General features: G+C 55.9%; 1 protein-coding gene across 1 annotated transcript in view; it reads right to left on the reverse strand.

The window, feature by feature from the left end:
- Glp1r (glucagon-like peptide 1 receptor) overlaps nucleotides 1–17675 on the reverse strand; it is a 39526-nt gene that overhangs the window by 10728 nt on the left and 11123 nt on the right. The window contains exons 9-15 of the mRNA XM_013029567.1: nucleotides 14139–14361; nucleotides 14039–14089; nucleotides 10655–10724; nucleotides 10258–10354; nucleotides 9084–9191; nucleotides 2715–2833; nucleotides 2295–2401 (exon numbers count right to left, since the gene is read on the reverse strand). Of these exons, the coding sequence (XP_012885021.1) occupies nucleotides 2295–2401; nucleotides 2715–2833; nucleotides 9084–9191; nucleotides 10258–10354; nucleotides 10655–10724; nucleotides 14039–14089; nucleotides 14139–14361 (775 nt within the window). The remainder of the gene's footprint in view (nucleotides 1–2294; nucleotides 2402–2714; nucleotides 2834–9083; nucleotides 9192–10257; nucleotides 10355–10654; nucleotides 10725–14038; nucleotides 14090–14138; nucleotides 14362–17675) is intronic.

The raw sequence follows: 17675 nt of genomic DNA on the forward strand, positions 1-17675 counted from the left end.
TCACGGTCTCTCCTGCCCGGGCTGGCTTTGAACCGTGATCCTCAGATCTCAGCCTCCTGAGTAGCTAGGATTACAGGCGTGAGCCACCAGCGCCCGGCCCCACCTACATTCTTAATTCACCATGGCATCTTCTTCCACAAAGATGTATGTGTGAAGATCCATTTCCCCAATGGAGCTTTGCTTCACAAGATCTGTGTCTTAAATCCTTCTGGGCTGTGCACAGGCAGAGAGGGGCTAGGCCCAGGGTAGGAATGCAGAAGGTATGGGGTATAATGTCGCCATCCTTTAGAGTGAAAACAGAAAGCAAACTGGAAACATGAGGGTGTTTCTTTTTCTTTTCTTTCTTTTTTTTTTTGGTGGGTCTAGGCTTGAGCACCGTCCCTGAGTTCCTTTTGCTCAAAGCTAATGCTCTACCACTTGAGCTACAGCACCACTTCTAGCTTTTTCTGTGATTTAATTGGAGATAAGGATCTCATAGACTTTCCTGCCTCCGCTGGTTTCAAATCAAGATCACCAGCTCTTGGCCTCCCAAGTAGCTAGGATTACAGGCACGAGCCACCGGCTGCTTGTCTTAAACGCAGAAATTTTAAATGCAGACCTTTTCTGTGCATGAAAGCACCGTTGAGTGAATGAAGAAATAAATCACAAAGAAAAGGGACATTCCTGACCAGTATTCAGAACATTGAGAGCCTAAAAAACACTGAAAATAGCCACATTAACCACTAAAAACAATCAAAGGAGATGAATGAACAACTCCTAAACCACACCAGGGAAAAGTGCCTGAGCCCTCTAGGAATCAGAGACAGGCAAGTGAAATCATAATGAGATGGTGTGCACACATCTGACTGGCAGCATTTAATTCTGAAAATGGTGAGTGTCTGAAGCAAGGCGAACTGCCATTCACTGCTGCAGGGAAGCGAACAAATGGGCATCAATCACTTTGGAGAACAACTTAACACTACCTAACAAAGTCACCTGGAGAAGCAGGTGCCAGTTCCACCACTCACTGTCTGCGCTCTGGAAACACCAGGCGCATGGATGAGACGTTCACTACCACAGGATTGTCATTCAGAAAAAAGAAAACCAACACCCACCAAAACGATGATAGGTAAACAAACCCCTCGACAACAGCGGGATACAGAAGCAGATGGTTTATATTAATCAAGCTCTCTTTGTCTATCCTCCTGGATGAATCTCACAAAAACGTGAGGGGGACAAAAGTTTTGTATACATGTATACATGGGATCTGTACCTGAGCTCTTCAGCTCAAGGTGAGCACTCTACCACTTGAGTGCCACTTCTGGTTTTCTGGAGATAAAAGAGTCTCACAGACTTTCCTGCCTGGGCTGGCTTTGAACTGTGATCTTCAGATCTCAGTAGCTAGGATTACAGGCAAAACTCAGCTGTTGTGTTGTTTTGTGTTCTCCCACTAAGACTTGAACTCTTACCACACTCTTACCAATACCCTTTTTCATTCAAAGTTGGCTCTCTACCACTTGAGCCATAGCTCCACTTCCAACTTTCTTGCTGCTGACTTCTCTGCCAGAGCTGGTTTCAAACCATGATCCTCAGATCTCAGCCTCTTCTTAGAATTATAGGCGTAAGCCACCCGATCTTGGCTCCATGCTTTGCATTTTTACAGGGATTTAGAAATGTGCTAACCGGATTTGGAATGGAGTGGGAATTAGAGAGGCGCTTTCTGCGGAGGGCTGGGGGGTAGGGAGCAGGGCTGGGTGGATAAACTTCCTGGGCTGTTTTATTTCTAAGGCTGGGTGGGTCCGCACTTACTACCGTACACTAGAGCACTGACTGGGCCCAGGGCCTTAGTGGTGTCCTGATGTGGCCCCTGCCTTCAGAATTCTTCCTGTCCCTGAGCCTCACTCCTCTAACACTAGAAAGGTAGACAGAGGTGACTCCCTAGCTGCTAGTCTAGGTTAGACCTAAGGAAGAACTTTTCCACTAGGGTTATCAAGCTCCAAAGAGAGCAAAATCTCCCATCCCCAAGATCTCTAAAATCCCACTGATGATTTAAGTGACCCCTGTTCACGTGAGAGGATTTCTCAAGATTTCCCCATGATCCTGCCACCCAGAGTGAGGGCAAGAATGGTTTGTCTCCCCCCCCCCCCCCGCCATCCCTCCTTCTCCTTCTTTTGCAGTCTGCACACACGCAGAGATTAGACTGTGCATACAGAGTTGTGCCCCGTGTTTTCAGCCCCACTCTGCGGCGGTCCAGAGGAAGGGACCTGAGGCTCAGGTGAGGCTGAAGCGCCCCCCTGGGGTTCCCACCCCCTTACCTGAAGCCCAGGAGGATGGTCGAAGCGATGACCAGGGCAGAGAAGGACAGCGCGTAGCCCACCGTGTAGATGATGTAAAGGGACAGGAGCTGCTCCTCAGGGGAACTCTGTGTGTACACAGGGACACGGCGTCGGTGACACAGCCCGTGGCCTCCCGTCTCTGGGACACGGGGACTCAGGTGGGCACCGGGCCAGGCCCCGCTGGGGATTCCAGAGTCAAAGGTGAGAAGGGCCCACAGAGGCCAAGGGCCAGAGAGAGGCGCAGTGCACGCCACCCTGGATCACGGAGCAGGGCCCGTGCCCCACGGGGGCAGGGGATGACCACGACGAGGCCCACCAAGAGCCAGGGTCTCTGGTCCCAGACTCAGAAGCCCTGCCCGTCCCTGCGGGCTCAGAGACCCCCCTCTCTCCTCCGCTCACCTTCTCCCCTCGCTTGGACTCCTCGCACTCCGACAGGTCCCTCCAGGGCAGGCTGGAGTTGTCCCTGTGCAGCCAGAGGCCCTCCGCCGTGCAGAACCTGTACACGTGGCCCTGCAGCACTGGGGAGAGCGCGTGAGATGGCTGAGGCTTGGTGAGAGTCCCTCCTCACCCCTCCTCCTCCGGAGCCGCACCCCTGCTCCCCCCAGCAGAACTAACCCTGCCACGCTAGTGCTCATCCCCCGTACAAGTGCATGCATGTGCACGCACGCGCGCGCGGACACACGCACGCGCGCACACACACACACACTTCTGGGCGGCCTTCCTCTCATACCACAAAACCAAGGATGAAACCCTCTCCCCCACCCCCATTTTTTCCCCCCTGCCAAGGGCCATTTGGAAATTTATGACATCCTTCATCAAGATGTACTGCACTCATGAATTGGCAGGTTGAATTGAAACCCCTTTGTACAATTAAAGATAATTTTTTAAATTATAATAAAAGATTTAAAAATCATTTGTGGCCCATATAAAATTACTTATCTAAGCACATGGCCAGTGCCCACCACTGAGAAACATACGTGTGACATATGACTTTGAGTCCTTCTACGGCCCTCAGGCCATGGCTCATGATACACCTCGATGGCCCAGGGACTGGACAGGGAGTCACTGAGGTGAGGGTCACCTAGCCGCCCTCAGCTTTTCTTCTTGGCCACCCAGAAACACAGTTGGATAAATCTGTATCTTTTTGTGTATTGTTCGTGGGGCTTGAACTCAGGGCCTAGGCGCTATCCCTGGGCCTCTTTGTGCTCAAGGCTAGGGCTCTACCACTTGAGCCACAGCTCCACTTCTGGTTTTTGAGTGGTTAACTGCAGATAACAGTCTCTCGGGGACTTTCCTGCCTGTGCTGGCTTTGAACCGCAACCCTCAGATCTCAGCCTCTGGAGTAGCTAGAATTACAGGTGTGAACCACCAGAGCCTTGGTAATCCGTATCTTTTAAATGAGATAGGAGTAGTCCAGATTCCTCTCCTAAGCCCAGTGTCAAATCATATAACTGGCAATGCTTGGGGTTAAACAGAAGCTGTCCAGCCAGGCTGGAGGCCTAGCGCAAGTGGTAGAGTACCTGCATAGCAAGACAGAGAAAGGCCCTGGGCTCAAACCCAAGGTAGCTAAACATTTCTGACTGTCCCAACCGAGGGTCATTTTCTTCTCATGCTCTGTCAGAAGAAGACCCAAGAACAATCCCAGTGCTGAACTCCTAAGGAGCAAGCGAATGCCTGCCTCAGAGAGCCCCAATCTGAGAGAGGAGACAAACTTTCCTTCAAAGACAGAATATTCTAAAGGGAACACATAATGTCCTGGTGTGGAGACAAGGAAATGCCCTCGGAAGTTCTCCCTTCAAAGGTGGGGAGACAAAGCTTCCCCAATCATATGCTGGAGGTGAAGACAGCCTTCTCAGAAAGAAGCCATGTAAGCCCTACTCACCGGAGCTCACAATCGGAGGGAGAAGGTGCAGCCACTAGTACAAACACCATGGGGGAAAAACAAGAAGTCCTAAGAAAGGAATAGAAACTATGCAAAGCAGCAGGGACCAAACACAGGCCCAGGAAACGTGGGGAGTAGATGGACCTTGCCCACTGCAGCTACCTGAGCATCCAGCTGTGGTCATCTCCCATCATGCCCCACGCCACCCTGCTCAGGGACAGGCGTGGCTGGGAGGGGGCGGCTCAGGTTTGATGAGAAGGGAGGAAAGTATGCTCTTGTAGTTGGGACAAAGTGCTTCTTCACGCTTGCTCCCTGCAAGGGAACTCAAATCTGACACCAGGGAACAGGGGCCAAAAGACTGTGAAGACCAAGTTCCTAGCTATAGGAGGCAGGCACAAGTGTGAGGGAGAAAGAAAGCATGGCGAAAAGACAGACCATGGCGAGATTAGCGATAAGGAAAGGCTGACGTGTGCTGGGGGCTGTGGGAAACCCAGGGCCTACCCCGCGGGCCTACCCCTGCTCCCAGGCAGCCTTCTAATACAAGGACCCTAACTGCCCGTTTCTCAGGACCCTGTCCTTCCCCAGCCACCCCCCTCACCCATCACCCAGCGTGGGTTGCCTTCCTTTCATGAACAAACGGAACCAGGTCCTTCTGGAGATGACAGACGTCGGGGTCCACAGTAACAAATCACCTTCAGCTGTGACTACTTCTGGAAGAATTTGCGTTTTAAACAGAGTCCTCACTTGGAAGAGAAACACAAACTTGAAACTGCCCACCCTGGGAATAACAGCGAGTGGCGCATGGACAGCCCCCGTATCCGTGGAAGAGCAAAGTCGGGCACGGACAAAGGCAGAGAAGGGGATACAGTCAGTCTCATTTTAGCAACTTGAAGAGCTCTTCTCGGGCCCCCACATGCCTCTCTTATCTGCTGCAGAGATGCCTGAAATTCCTGGACCAGGGTTGAGTCTTGGGCTATGGATTTCCCAAGAATACTAATCTGGACCCAGCCCGACCCTGTGGGGAATGAAACTGGTGTCAACGCCACCAGCTCTGGCAACAGTCTGGATGGGAAGGAGGAGGAAGAGGAAGGAGAGGGGCTGGGGATGGACAGGAAGGGAGAGGACACAGAGAGGGAGGTCCTAACACACAAACAGCCAGCCCCCAGCAGCGCGGCTGCTCTATACCACGACCTGTCTACCATGGGCACTCCACAATTGCAGGTATCTAAGCCTTGTCCATCACCAGTTCATGTTTGATCACCTACTGGGTGTTGAACATCTTTGTGCAGTAGACACGGTGAAACTCATTTTACAGATAAATAAACTGAGGCTCCAAAACCCCAGGAGTTTGCCTTGGACATACAGCAGAGTCAGGAGTCTAACTCGTAGGTGTCTAACTGCATAGGTCAAACGGTAGCAGCCAGGCTTGCTGAGAAGTCAACAATGATCCTGTACTATTTCTCCTCCTCTCCCTCTCCTCTGGGGTTGGATTCCCTGACATGCATGTCAATGTGGACTCCTGGCAGCCAGGGCCAGGGCCAGCGAGAGTATGTGAATGTGCACAGATGTGTGCATTCCTGGCACACAGTCAAGGGGCCAGTTATCCCTAGGAAGTTCAGCCAGCTTGCACAAGTGCCCATCAGTTATTCTTCATTAGCATTAAATATTAAAAGCCAGGGCTGGTTCCTGGTTACCCTGTGGTCCCCAGACACCTGTCTAGGCTGGAGGCGGGGTGGTAGGCGCTGCTTATCAGCCCAGCCTTATCTGGCCGGGAGGAGCTGCCAGTCATTTGGCTCAACGTTGTCTACACCAGAGGCAACTGGTGGCCACTTGCCAGGAGGCCCAGGACTATTTCATTAAGCCAGCCCCTGGTGCCGGAAATAAAAACCCCCAATTAAACACTCCCCCACCCCCCAGAAGCTGCCACGGCGTCTGAACTCAAGCTACTGGTGCCCGTCCACATGGACACAGGCACTCAGCATGGCGGAGGGCTGCTAGCGAATCCATTAGTTCCTGCACCATAGCAACCGAGGCAGCTGGGAGGGACCACAGGGCCCCATTTCACAGATGAGGATGCTGAGATTCAGGGAGGTGCTGTCCCCAAAGCGGCAGTGAGGGGTGGAGGTCAAGACAGGCTAGGGCACCAGCTTTGAGTGAAAAAGCCAAGTGAGAGCTCAAGGCCCCGAGTTCAAGCCCCAGTACCGGCACCAACAAAACCAAAACAAATAGCACAGTCATAACAGAGGCCCTGTGGCCTCTGCCACTGAGGCCGGAGACGAAGTAATGATGCCACTTTTGCCAGGACAACTCCAGGGCCGAGCCTCAGTCTGCCGTTGGCAACCCCAGCCTGCCATTAAAGCTCCCAGGCTCAACATGACTTAGAGGAGATGCCTGCCAGAGTTTCTAAGAATTGTGAATGATAGGCTATTTTAAAAGCGTTTTATGACTCTCCTATAATTAGAGCTAAGCTAACAAACAGGTAGGAAGCAGGAGAGCTAATGAGGCTGGGACGGTTGGTGAGCAGCAGACCCGCTGCTGGTGGGTAAAGGAGGCTGTGGAAGGCGTGGAGGTGGCGGCCGGCGGCCTACAGCACTCAGGCCTCCTCCTGTGGGCTGACCAGACTCTCCCTCATCGGCTCCCCTCAGAGTCACAAGTCCTCGGTTAGAAGGGTCCAATGACAGGGGCCTGGCTGCCCTGGGACCTGCCTGAAGCCTGTGGCCTCATGTCCAATGCACCACCCCAATGTCTTTCCCCGGGGGAGGGCCCTCCTCGGCCCGGCGCCATCTTCCCATTCCTCCAGGCCTCAGGATCATCTGCGCCTTCCCAAAGCCACACCCCAGGCCTCAGAGGGGTCCTGTCCTTCCTTCCTCAGCACCCGAACCTGTGCCACGAGCTCCAGGGAGAAGATCCTTCTCTCCACGGTCACCCTTCACACACCTTCTCATGAAGACTTAGCTTACATCTGGCTATTGTTCAGAAGCGAATCCCTTCTCAGATCACCCACTCCTCTCTCGGCCTGTTCTTATCCCAGAGAGTGGATCAGCGTTGGCCAGTGGGAGGCGCTGGCAGAAGAGGAGGCGGAGAGAAAGAGTCTGGGCATTGACCCCAGCTCTCTCCCTCCCTCCTCCACAGCCCCCTCCTCGGGGAGGGCTCTGAGGTTCTGGCTTCCCATGGCTGCCCCAGTGTCCTCACTCCTGCCCCTGACTCATCTGCTCTAGGATTATTAAGCCTCCCACCTCACGGTCCTGTGGCCTTGTCCAACCTCTGCGGGGAAGTCCTTCCCGTTCCCTCCATCCTTCTAAATGGGTCTGAGAGGTCAGCAGGGACGGAGTCCATCCACTTCTCAACTCATAGGGTCAAGTTTCTCCATGGGCAGCTTCCTGGGTTACACCCCCCCCTAAAAGCAAGCTTCAGAACTGCTCCCCCACTCCCTGAGGGGAACCCAGGGAGCCCCAGTTCCCGGGAGAACTCCACATGGGGCCTGGGATGTCCACTTTGTGGTGGGAGTCTAGGTGGGTGTCTCTCCACCTCAGGTGGGAAGGGGAGGCAGATTCTGAGTGAATTAGCCTGGTGAGCATGGGGGGCTGGGGGGGAGGAAGGCCGGCGGGGGGCCTGTGCAGAGGCCGTTATCTTCATGGAGAAAGCAATAAAACCATGCGCGCTCATAAACGGGCACCACCAGGACCTATTTCCTGCTCAAATAAAATTAAAGGTGATGGATGGCGCCACACGTGGCAGGCAGCGCTGGGGGCGCTCGGTGCTGAGTGATGGGCCTTGTCCCCGGTCTGGCTCCCCGGGGTCTAGAGCCACCGCGGGCTCCCAAATCTCCCAGAGGCAGGGAGGACGGGTGGGAGAAAGGAGCAGCGATCCCACAAGCCTGACTCCATCCCAGCTTCCAAGGGGGTAAACCCAGGGCCCAGAGAGGTCTGGCAAACTTGGTCCCTGCTCACACAGCTGCCCTGGCCATCCACAAACAAAAGCCTAGGAGACTGAAGGGCTCGTGGGAGGGGGCAGGGGCTCGCTGCTTTCCCACTTGCCTCTAGACAGCAGGGGTCCGGGCCACTTGCCTGTGTCTGGGTGAGCGCCCTTCTCCAGACAGAGGAAGCTGGTGTAGCAATAAACACAGTGACAACACCAGTCTCCAGGAAAGACTCCCAGGGCCGACTGCCCCGTAGCTGTGTGAGCTTGGAGAAGCTATTCAGACTCTCTGTGCCTCAGTGTGTTGATCTGAAAATGGGAAGCAATCTGGGGACTTGTCTTGGAGGGACACTGGTGGGAAGGACTGAAGGACAGGGGCACCCCGTCACGAGGTCTGTGGCTCCTTGAACACCTCCTGTGTTTGTTCCTCACAGAGGAAGCCAGGGTAGAGGGGTGGAGCGGGGGCATCGCACTACCCCTCCATATTCACCCAGGGTCTCCCCACAGGCAGCGGGGAGCTGCCTCCCACCCATGTCCTGACCACCGATCCCCATGAACCCCTAAAAAGGCAGGAAGCAAGCGAGGCACCTGTGCATGCACATCGTAACCCCCATGTACACAGGCAGACACACACACGTACACATATACACATACATACACACCAGGATCTGTTCACACCTGTACGTGCACCCCTCAGACACACATGCACACGCACACACCAGGATCTGTTCACACCTGGCTCCCCTCACCACTAATCAGACAGGGTTACATCCCTACCTTACATCAGACTCAGACCCCTCCCCCCATCCCTGGCAGCAGACCTCAGGCCACCCTGACACCTGGCACTTCTGAAAGGCAGGTGGGCTACTACTAGGCGGCCTGGGGACGTTCCCGGGTGGGAGGGCAGAGTCTCAGGGAGGGAAGCCGGGCTCCCTCCTGCCCCGGCCTCGGGGCACAGCGACACTCACCACTGCTGGCCCAGGGGAGGTACCAGGGGCAGCTGACATTCACGAAGGATCCAGGGGGCCCGTCCGGCCAGCAGGCATAGTCGTCGAAGGTCCGGTTGCAGAAGAGGCCTGCGGGTGATGGGAAGCCCTTTGAGTCCGCTTGGACCCGGCTCAGCACCAGGGCCGACTCTGCTGATCTCTGCTACGCACTCAGTGTGAGGCACCCTCACCTCCCAGCAGGGGTCAGGCAAGGGCACTGGCCACCCACCTAGGTGGGGCCTTGAGCAGGCTACTTGGGATATGTTCTGCGCCACAGGGCATGAAGGCTGCGAGTGGGTAGACAACTGAACAGAAAATGCTTACTAAACACTCCTGTCTGCCCACATCAGAGGGAAATGGTGGCTCATGAGCTGAGGAAACCTTCCCGTGTTAGGATTGGAGTCAGGATCAGAACTCAGGCCCAGCTTTGTCCAAGACCATATCCTTTAACCATCCCCTTTCCCAATAAACCCTCTCCAAAAGATTCTGACAAGTATGTATGGCACGGCACCAACAACTCCCCACCCTCCATAATTTTTTTTTTCCACTGTGGGGCTTGAACTCAGGATTTAGGTGCTGTCCCTGAGTTCTGTTGCTCAAGCACTCTACCTCTCTGAGCCACAGCACCATTTCCAGCTTCCTGGTGGTTCACTGGAGATGAGTCTCTCGAACTTTTCCTGCCTACACTGGCTTTAAACAGCGATCCTCAGATCTCAGCCTCCTGAGTAGTGAGAATTACAGGTGTGAGCCACCAGCGCCCAGCTAATGTCAGCTGATTCTGGTAAGTGTTTGTTAGGCCTGGGATGAGTTGCTGAGCAGAATAGAAAACAGAAAGGTCAGGTCTCTGGACTCACAGCAAGGCCAGGGCCCAGGGAGTGAAGATAAAGTAGCAACAAGGAAGACATCCCAAAGCTGCCTACAGGCCACAGGCAAAGACCACAGAGACTCGTGGGGAGGGAGATGCTGGAGCTGGAATCCATGAGCCTGGGTGGTGAGGGAAGGCACGCAGGGAGGTGACGGCACAGCCACAGGAAAGGGGGCCAGGGGTGGCGGCACTCTACAGGAGCCAAGGATGCCCAAGCATGGGCATGGGGACCATCAACGCCTTCTGGGGGCCCTGTTGGGGGGGCAGGAGGAGAGCCCTACCTGGACTCACCTGTGGCAGGAAGTGGAGCCTCGGTCAGGAAGCGCTGGCACTGGCGTCGGTACTCTCGCCATTTCTGCACTGTCTCCGAGAGGGACACGGTGGCACCCTGAAGGACAGAAAGGGGGGCTGTGGGTTTGGCTGGCCCTCCATCTACACCGACTTCCATCGGGGTGTGTGTGGGGGGGGTGTCGGTGTGTGTGTGTGTTGGTGTGTGTGTGTGTGTGTGTGTGTGTGTCCTGGGGCTTGAACTCAAGGCCTGGGCACTGTCCCTGAGCTTCTTTTGCTCAAGGCTAGCGCTCTACCACTTGAGCCACAGCTCCACTTCCGGCTTTTCTATTTATGTGGTACTGAGGAATCGAACCCAGAGCTTCATGCCTGTGAGGCAAGCACTCTACCACTAAGCTACCTTCCCAGCCCTCCACTCTTGGTCTCCAGGGGTCCTTCGAGCCACAAACCCCAGCAGGCTCTGGCCACCTCTGCAAAGGGCGAGGACTGTGGCTCAGGGCAGAGGCAGAGACTTCCCCAGGGGACTGTGCCTGGGGTAGTAGGTGCCCAGGAAATGCCTGATGCTTTGGAGGGCGGGTAAGAGGAAAGCAGAGGGTGTAGGAGTTTGGGGTGTGTCTGTCTTCACCTAGGAATCACTGCCTGAAGCCAGGGCTTCATCATGTTCTGGCCAGCCTGCTTGAGGCTTTCTGGTACTTTCCACCTTTGAAAATAGGACACACGGGTCAGAGTGGGAGACTAACTCAACCAAGAACACACAGCAGCTGGAGAAGCAGAGTGAAGCCTGGCTATGCCAGAGACTGAGGGTGAGGTGGTCAGGTGACATCCCTTCTGCCCCCCCCCCCCCCACCCCAGGAGGGCCACAGACACACCCTGGATCCATTCTAACATATCACAGACCCAACATGAAGCTTGGCTTTGATCCACCAGGAGGAAGAGGGGTCCTGAGGACATGGCGGGGGAGTGAGGGGGAGTCAGGAAGGTTCCAGAACACTGAAGTCCCACCTGCAATGGGAGAGGGCTCCTACTTGAGTGGGGAACACAAGCCTTAGCTTACAGATAAGGGCATCGGCTTAAAAAAAGAAATCTTGGGCTGGGAAGGTGGCTCTGTGGTAGAGTGCTTGCCTTGCATGCCTGAGGCCCTGGGTTCGATTCCTCAGCACCACATAAGCAAAAAGAAAAAAGCCGGAAGTGGCGCTGTGGCTCAAGTGGTAGAGCGCTAGCCTTGAGCTGAAGAGTTGAGGGACAGCGCTCAGGCCCAGAGTTCAGGCCCCACAACCGGCCCCCCCCCAAAATAAAGAAATCTTTCTGGGTGTTGGTGTTGGTGTTTGAACTCAGGGACTCACGCTTGCTAAGTGGTGTTCTACCACTTGTACCATAGCCCCCTTTTTGCTTTTAGTTCTTTTTAAGTAGCATGTATGCCCAGGTCACCCTGGACAGTGATCCTTGTATGTACACTTTCTGGGTAGCTGGGATGACAGGTTGAGATGGAGTCTTGTGAACTTTTTTTTTTTGCCTGGACTTGAACTTCAATCCTTCTGATCTCAGCCTCCTGAGTAGCTAGGGTTGCAGGCACGAGCCACAGCATCTGGCCTGGCATTGGCTTAAAAAAATACTTTTATTGTTTTTATAAAGGTGATGGACAGGAAGTGGCGCTGAGGCTCAAAGCGGTAGCGCATTAGCCTTGAGCAGAGAGGCTCAGGGACAGTGCCCGGGTCCTGAGTTCAGGCCCCGCAACCAACAAAATAACAAAAGACAATAAAGGTGATGTACAGAGGGTTAAGGTTGGCTTTGGGGCACGCCGCTCCCAACACCCTCTCTGCCCACCACATCCCTTCTACACATCCCTGGGCTCTTCCTTTGGTTATTTCTTGGGCTGTGATGTTTTTTTAATTTTCACCTCTTTTTCCCCCTCAGCAGCCTTAAAGATGATAAATATTCCTCATTTAGGAGCTTCAATTGTCAAAATGACAGAGCGCTCCGTGGATAAAATGTAAGATCTAGATGTAAGTTCAAAATGAAATTTCACTGCCTGAAATCACAAGATACACACGTGGGCTGAGACGCACACATCTTTGGTTCAGACCCAGGGCCCAGGACCTCCGACGCCCCAGCACGCACTGAAGCCAGCTTCACAAGACCCCTCAGCACAAAGACACGGGTTGCCATGTCCCTGCCACACAGAAAGTTCCAGAGAAGTGCTCTGCTTGCTTTGGGCCCCAGAAACATCCTTGGAGGGAGTGAGCTGGTGAGGCTGTCCAGAAGAGAGCTCCTCTGACGGCAAAAATCAACTGTATTTGTTTTGGGGAAAAATAAGAAAAAGAAATCAAGAATACCAAAAGCTAAGGGAGTGTTGTGATTCAGCGGAGGTGTCTGCCAGTGAGGCCCCGCACCACCCACTTCTCTGCCAGCCTCCAAGGTGGCGGCTGCCAGTGGTGGGTGGGCAGAGAGTCAGGAGACAGGAGAGAGGGAGGGAGGGAAGGAGAGAGGAAGGGAAGGAGGGAAGAAAGGAGAGGGAGGGAGGGAAGGAAGGAGAAAAGGAGGGAAGGAAGGAAGGAGAGAGGGAAGGAGGGAGGGAAGAAAGGAGAGGGAGGGAAGGAAGGAAAAAGAGGAAGGGAGGGAAGGAGCAAAGAAAGGAGAGAGGGAGGGAAGGAAGGAAAAAGGGGAAGGAAGGGAAGGAAGGAAGGAGAGAGGGAGGGAGGGAAGAAATGAGAGAGGGAGGTAAGGAAAAAGAGGAAGGAAGGGAGGGAGGGAAGGAAAGAGAGAGGGAGGGAGGAAAGAAAGGAAGAAGAGAGGGAGAGAGGGAAGAAAGGAAGGAAGGAAGGAAGGAAGGAGAAGGGAGGGAGGAGAGAGGAGAGAGGAGGGAGGAGGGAGGGGGCTGCTGGGAACTTGGCTGAGGGGAGTCTAGTCAAGGTCTCCAGGAGTGGGGAGGGTCACAGGACGTCCACCCTGCTGCCATCCAATGTAGGTGGCCCTGTCACCTACACTGGGCAGAGTGTGACATGAAACTACTGTCTCTGGGGTTCCCTGAGGCCCGGTGGTGTGTGATGTCTTCCTCAGACTCCCTTGGTCAGAGGGCTGAATCTCCCCGCTGGAGGCAGGGGGGAGGGCGGGCTCTCAACAACACAAGGATTCCTGCATTTGCTACCCCGCCCCCCCACTCCACTCCTGTTCTACACGGATGCAGAACAAACCCAGGCCTCGGGCCTCTCCTACACAGGGTTTCAGGGGAAGCATGACCATGCCAGTTCTGGGTGGGCTACAGAGGTGGTGGACAGAGCCTGGCTGAGTCCTCAGGCTGCGTGGAGCAGGGGACAAGTGATTACACGGAGGAGGTAATGAGCAACCCTCGCAGGAGTTTGGAGGGGGGCAGGTCTCGGTGTAGACTTGGGGACCAGGGTCCTCCTAGGACTGTGAGTTAGGAACAGGACAAAGAGCGGGTCGGGGGAGACCATGCCTGCAGGAGGAGCATGGAACATGGGTGCTCTGTGGAATGTTCTGGGGCATGGGAGAGAGGGTGGGACAGATGGAGGCTCTCGTCTGGGAGGAGGCTGGGTAGGTGAGGCTGAGGCGCCGGGTCCGGTGAGACGGCAGGGGAGGTGGGGGGAAGGGCCCTTGGCCTTGGTCTGAGCTTGATCTGGGCACCCCAGGAACAAGGCACAGACTTGGTGTGACTTCTAACTTGCTGGGGCATAATTGAGCAGAGAGGAGGTGGGGGCCTGGGGTGTCCCGGAAACTGCTGTCTTCCCATCCCCTCCTGCTCATCCTAGACCCCCCCCACCCGTACCTGAAGAACTGTGCAAAGGGGGCTCGGTCAGTGCAGCTGTCCTCAGGATTTCTGCTAAAGAGGGGAGGCCTGGCATCCTAGATCTGGGGGCTCCACCCACTCTCCTTGACTCCCAGAAGGGGAAACCAGCGTTGTTACATCCAAGGACCAACGGGTGGCTTCCCTGGTGATGTCTTCCACAGCAACCACAGCCAAAGGCAAAGAAAAGTCCAGGGAGGGGGAAGACCCACTGCCCACCTCCTCCTCCTTGGTGACCTGAGCCCCTCTCCAAGGGTCCCGTCCCTGGATGGCAGCACTGGCCGGACACCACGGCAGGAAGGGCCCTGGAGCGCAGAGGAAGAGCAGACTGGCAGAATCAGAACCAGGAGTCCCTCAGAGGAGGAGGGTGGCAAGGGGGACAATGCGGGGACACCTGGCAGTTTGAGGACTTGGGGAGAGAAACAGGAAGCTGTGGAGGGGTCCTGCGGGGGAGAGCACTGCACAGGGAGTCATGAGTTCCTCCTTGACCTCTCAGCTCTCATCTGTTCACACAGTATATCCATTTGGGCCTGGGATTCCCCACCGGCAAGCGGGCATCTCGTCCCCTGGGTTCCCGCAAGTGGAGCGGGAGAGAAGCTCTGACCTGCCGCGCCCTGCCCAAGCTCACAGTGCCCAAGCTCGCAAGGCCGGGTGGAGCAGGAGCAGCAGCAGGAGGTGAGGGGAAAGAGGGAGCAGGAGGGAAGGAAGCTCCCGAGGTGGTGGGCCTTCCCACACCTGGAGAATGAACCCCTCTGCAAAGCCTGACCACAAATGGAAAAGGCTGTTTTTCTCCACGTCAATCCAGGCACCAGATTCTTTCCTTTTCTGGAAAGCTTTTGGGTTGAAGGGAAGGGGGAAAGAAGCCCCAGCCTGTCTGGGCCGCTGCGCAGGGAACGACAAGGAAGGAAGGCTCCCCAGAGCAGTGAAGGATCCAAGGAGAACTTTCTGGAAGCTCCAACCAGTTCCTCTCCTCCCAGGTCCTTGGCCTCCTCCCCCACCTCCCACAGCGTCTCCTATCACGGGCCCTGGAAGGTGGGGTGTGGACCTCCTGCCTTTGTCCCCACTTGGTTCTTTCTGAACAGAAGGGTAGGACAACTGGCCAGCTCTCCTCAACTCAGGATCCCCAGCACCCCCATACATACTCGGGTCACCCCACCCACCCTCAAGGGCATTCCAGCCCCAAGACCCTGACCCTGAGTCTACTCCTCCAAGAAAACCACACAGATGACCAGACACACACTCACCTGCCCACAACACACCTCTCCCCACCCCAGACACAGACAAGCACACGTCTGTTCACTCACCAGGATGCCACTCACACTGCAAGACTCTCCCAGGTCAAGGTAACCACACACCGGGGCACAAACAGCCCACCGTTGGACACACAAACACACACTAAAGTGTTGCTAGACACACTGTACCAGGGGCTCATACCCTGCACCCTCCTCCCCCATGGCCTATCTTATATATTTCCTCATCACACATGTGCACGCACACGCATGCGCAAGCGCACACACGCACACACATGCACATGCACATGCGCACACACACACACACAAATTTGCCCCAAGGATAGGCTACACTTAAGCCAGGGCCTGGCTTTCCTCTGTGCAAGGCATCTGAGGGCAGGCTGTGGTTTCTTGTCTGCGCCGGCCGGCTGTCACTCTGGGTCTGTGTCCCTCCCAGCTCAGAACAAAGTCCGCACTGCCCAACACACAGCTCTGGCCTCCATCACGCTTTCCTGGAATGCGGAGGCCAGGGCCTTTCAGTATCCTCTCTCAGGTTCTAGTCATAGCCGTGGGAACACGCCAGGTCCCCAAGGACAAATGCACAAAAGTCCTCCGTCCCAGCCCCAGGGGCTAAGGCTGCGGATTCAAGATGGCAACGCCCCCCTCGGCTTCAAGGCCCTAAGCAATAAAGTTAAGGACCTCTATTTACAGATGAGGAAACCGAGGCTCAGGTTGGTAAGCATCCCGTCCAAGATCACCAGGCATGAGCAGAGTAGATGGGTAAACCAATGCTATGTGGTTTTAATGCTGATCCCTCACCTGAGTTGGGGGGCCGGGGGTTGAGAGCTTGGTTACCTCCCTACCTGCAAGGAAACAGCTTCTCACACCTACCAGGCGGCTGCTTCCTCTGCACTGCCTTCAGGCCCACCTCAGGGCAGCTCCTCCCCCACCCTTCTGCCTCTCCCAGTCCCAAGCTGTGACACCACTTGGCCTAGGGAACCATCTTCTCCCCAGCTCTCATCCGGCCATCACCACCCCACACTCAGGGACACACGGTGGGCAGTGACGCCAGCCTTGCTGAGCTCAGAAAATAAAAAAGGCAAAACATATTTGTTAGTGTCTTGTCCACTTGCATAAGGTCTGGCCACAAATCCTGTGGTCTAACCTCAGAGCGGCCTGTCCCTCACATCTCTGCAGTGGCACTGGCCTGTGCCCCACAAGGAGGCCAGCCCTTCCCCCAAGATCCAAGCTCCCTGCTCAATACCTGCACTTCCGGTCCTTTGGGCCAAGGCTCAGAGGTGTAGGGGGAGGGATCTGAGGGAGAGGCCAGTTAAGGAGCCTGACATCTGGGGGTGGGGGTGGAGAGAGGGGAGTAGGGGGAAGGCAGGCACCCCAGGAACCTTTGCTCTGGAATCCTAACCAGATCTGCACCTGGTCTATGGCAGCAGCATCATGGGGCTGGCCCTTCAGTGTGGGTGGCTGGGACAGATCCCAATGTCACCCCAAGAACCAGGGCCTGCAGGTCGTAGGGAGGGAGACAGCGTGGGCCAGGAAGAGACTGGGGGCGGTGGTTGGTGCAGGGGGAACAAGAAGAGGGGCCCATTAAATGTGGAACAGAAAAAGGTGCTTGGTCCCCTTAGTGGAGACCCACCTGGCCACACACCTGAGCCTTCACACCTCAAGAACTCAGTTCTTCAGGTGTGGGGGGGGGGGTCTAGGATGAGCAGGAGGGGATGGGAAGACAGCAGTTTCCGGGACACCCCAGGCCCCCACCTCCTCTCTGCTCAATTATGCCCCAGCATCTTTAGACCCCAGACACCCGCCGGCCTCCCCCCTCCCTCCCTCCTTCCCACGGGCAGGAACCTGGGGCAGAAAAAGCAGGCAGGGCAGGGGAAGCTCTGGAGCTTCAAGGGTCCACCTGCAGCCCCAAGGAGATGGACGCACCAAGGAGATGGGGGCGTCCCTGCGTGTCCCCATGTGCCTTCCAGTGAGGGCCTCAATGCGGGGGGGGTGGGTGGGATTAGAGGGGTGCCGGCAGCGGGGTGGAGGGGGCCGGGCGGCCTGGGGCCGCCTGCTGCGGAGCGTGGGGGGGGTTCCCCGTGGGAGGTCACCGGGAAGGACGACTCGCCGCCACCGCAGGGTCTCTGGGGCTATGAGTCAAGGCCGTGCGGGGAGGCGGGTGGGGAAGCGCCGGGTCCCCACATCCTGGTCCTCTTGGCGTTCCCGGATCTTTCCCCGGGTTTTTTTCCACCCGGAGGGCTGAGTGCGCGGGGAGGGCCCCCCGCTGGCCAGGGGTCCCGGGCGCACGGCGGGGCCGGGCCCGGGGCTGGGGCTCCCGGAGCAGCAAGGAGTTGGGAAAGTGGTCCGGGAGGGACGGAGACGCGACGCTC

The sequence above is a fragment of the Dipodomys ordii genome, unplaced genomic scaffold (genome assembly GCF_000151885.1).
Source record: "Dipodomys ordii isolate 6190 unplaced genomic scaffold, Dord_2.0 Scaffold120, whole genome shotgun sequence".
Lineage (NCBI taxonomy): Eukaryota > Metazoa > Chordata > Mammalia > Rodentia > Heteromyidae > Dipodomys > Dipodomys ordii.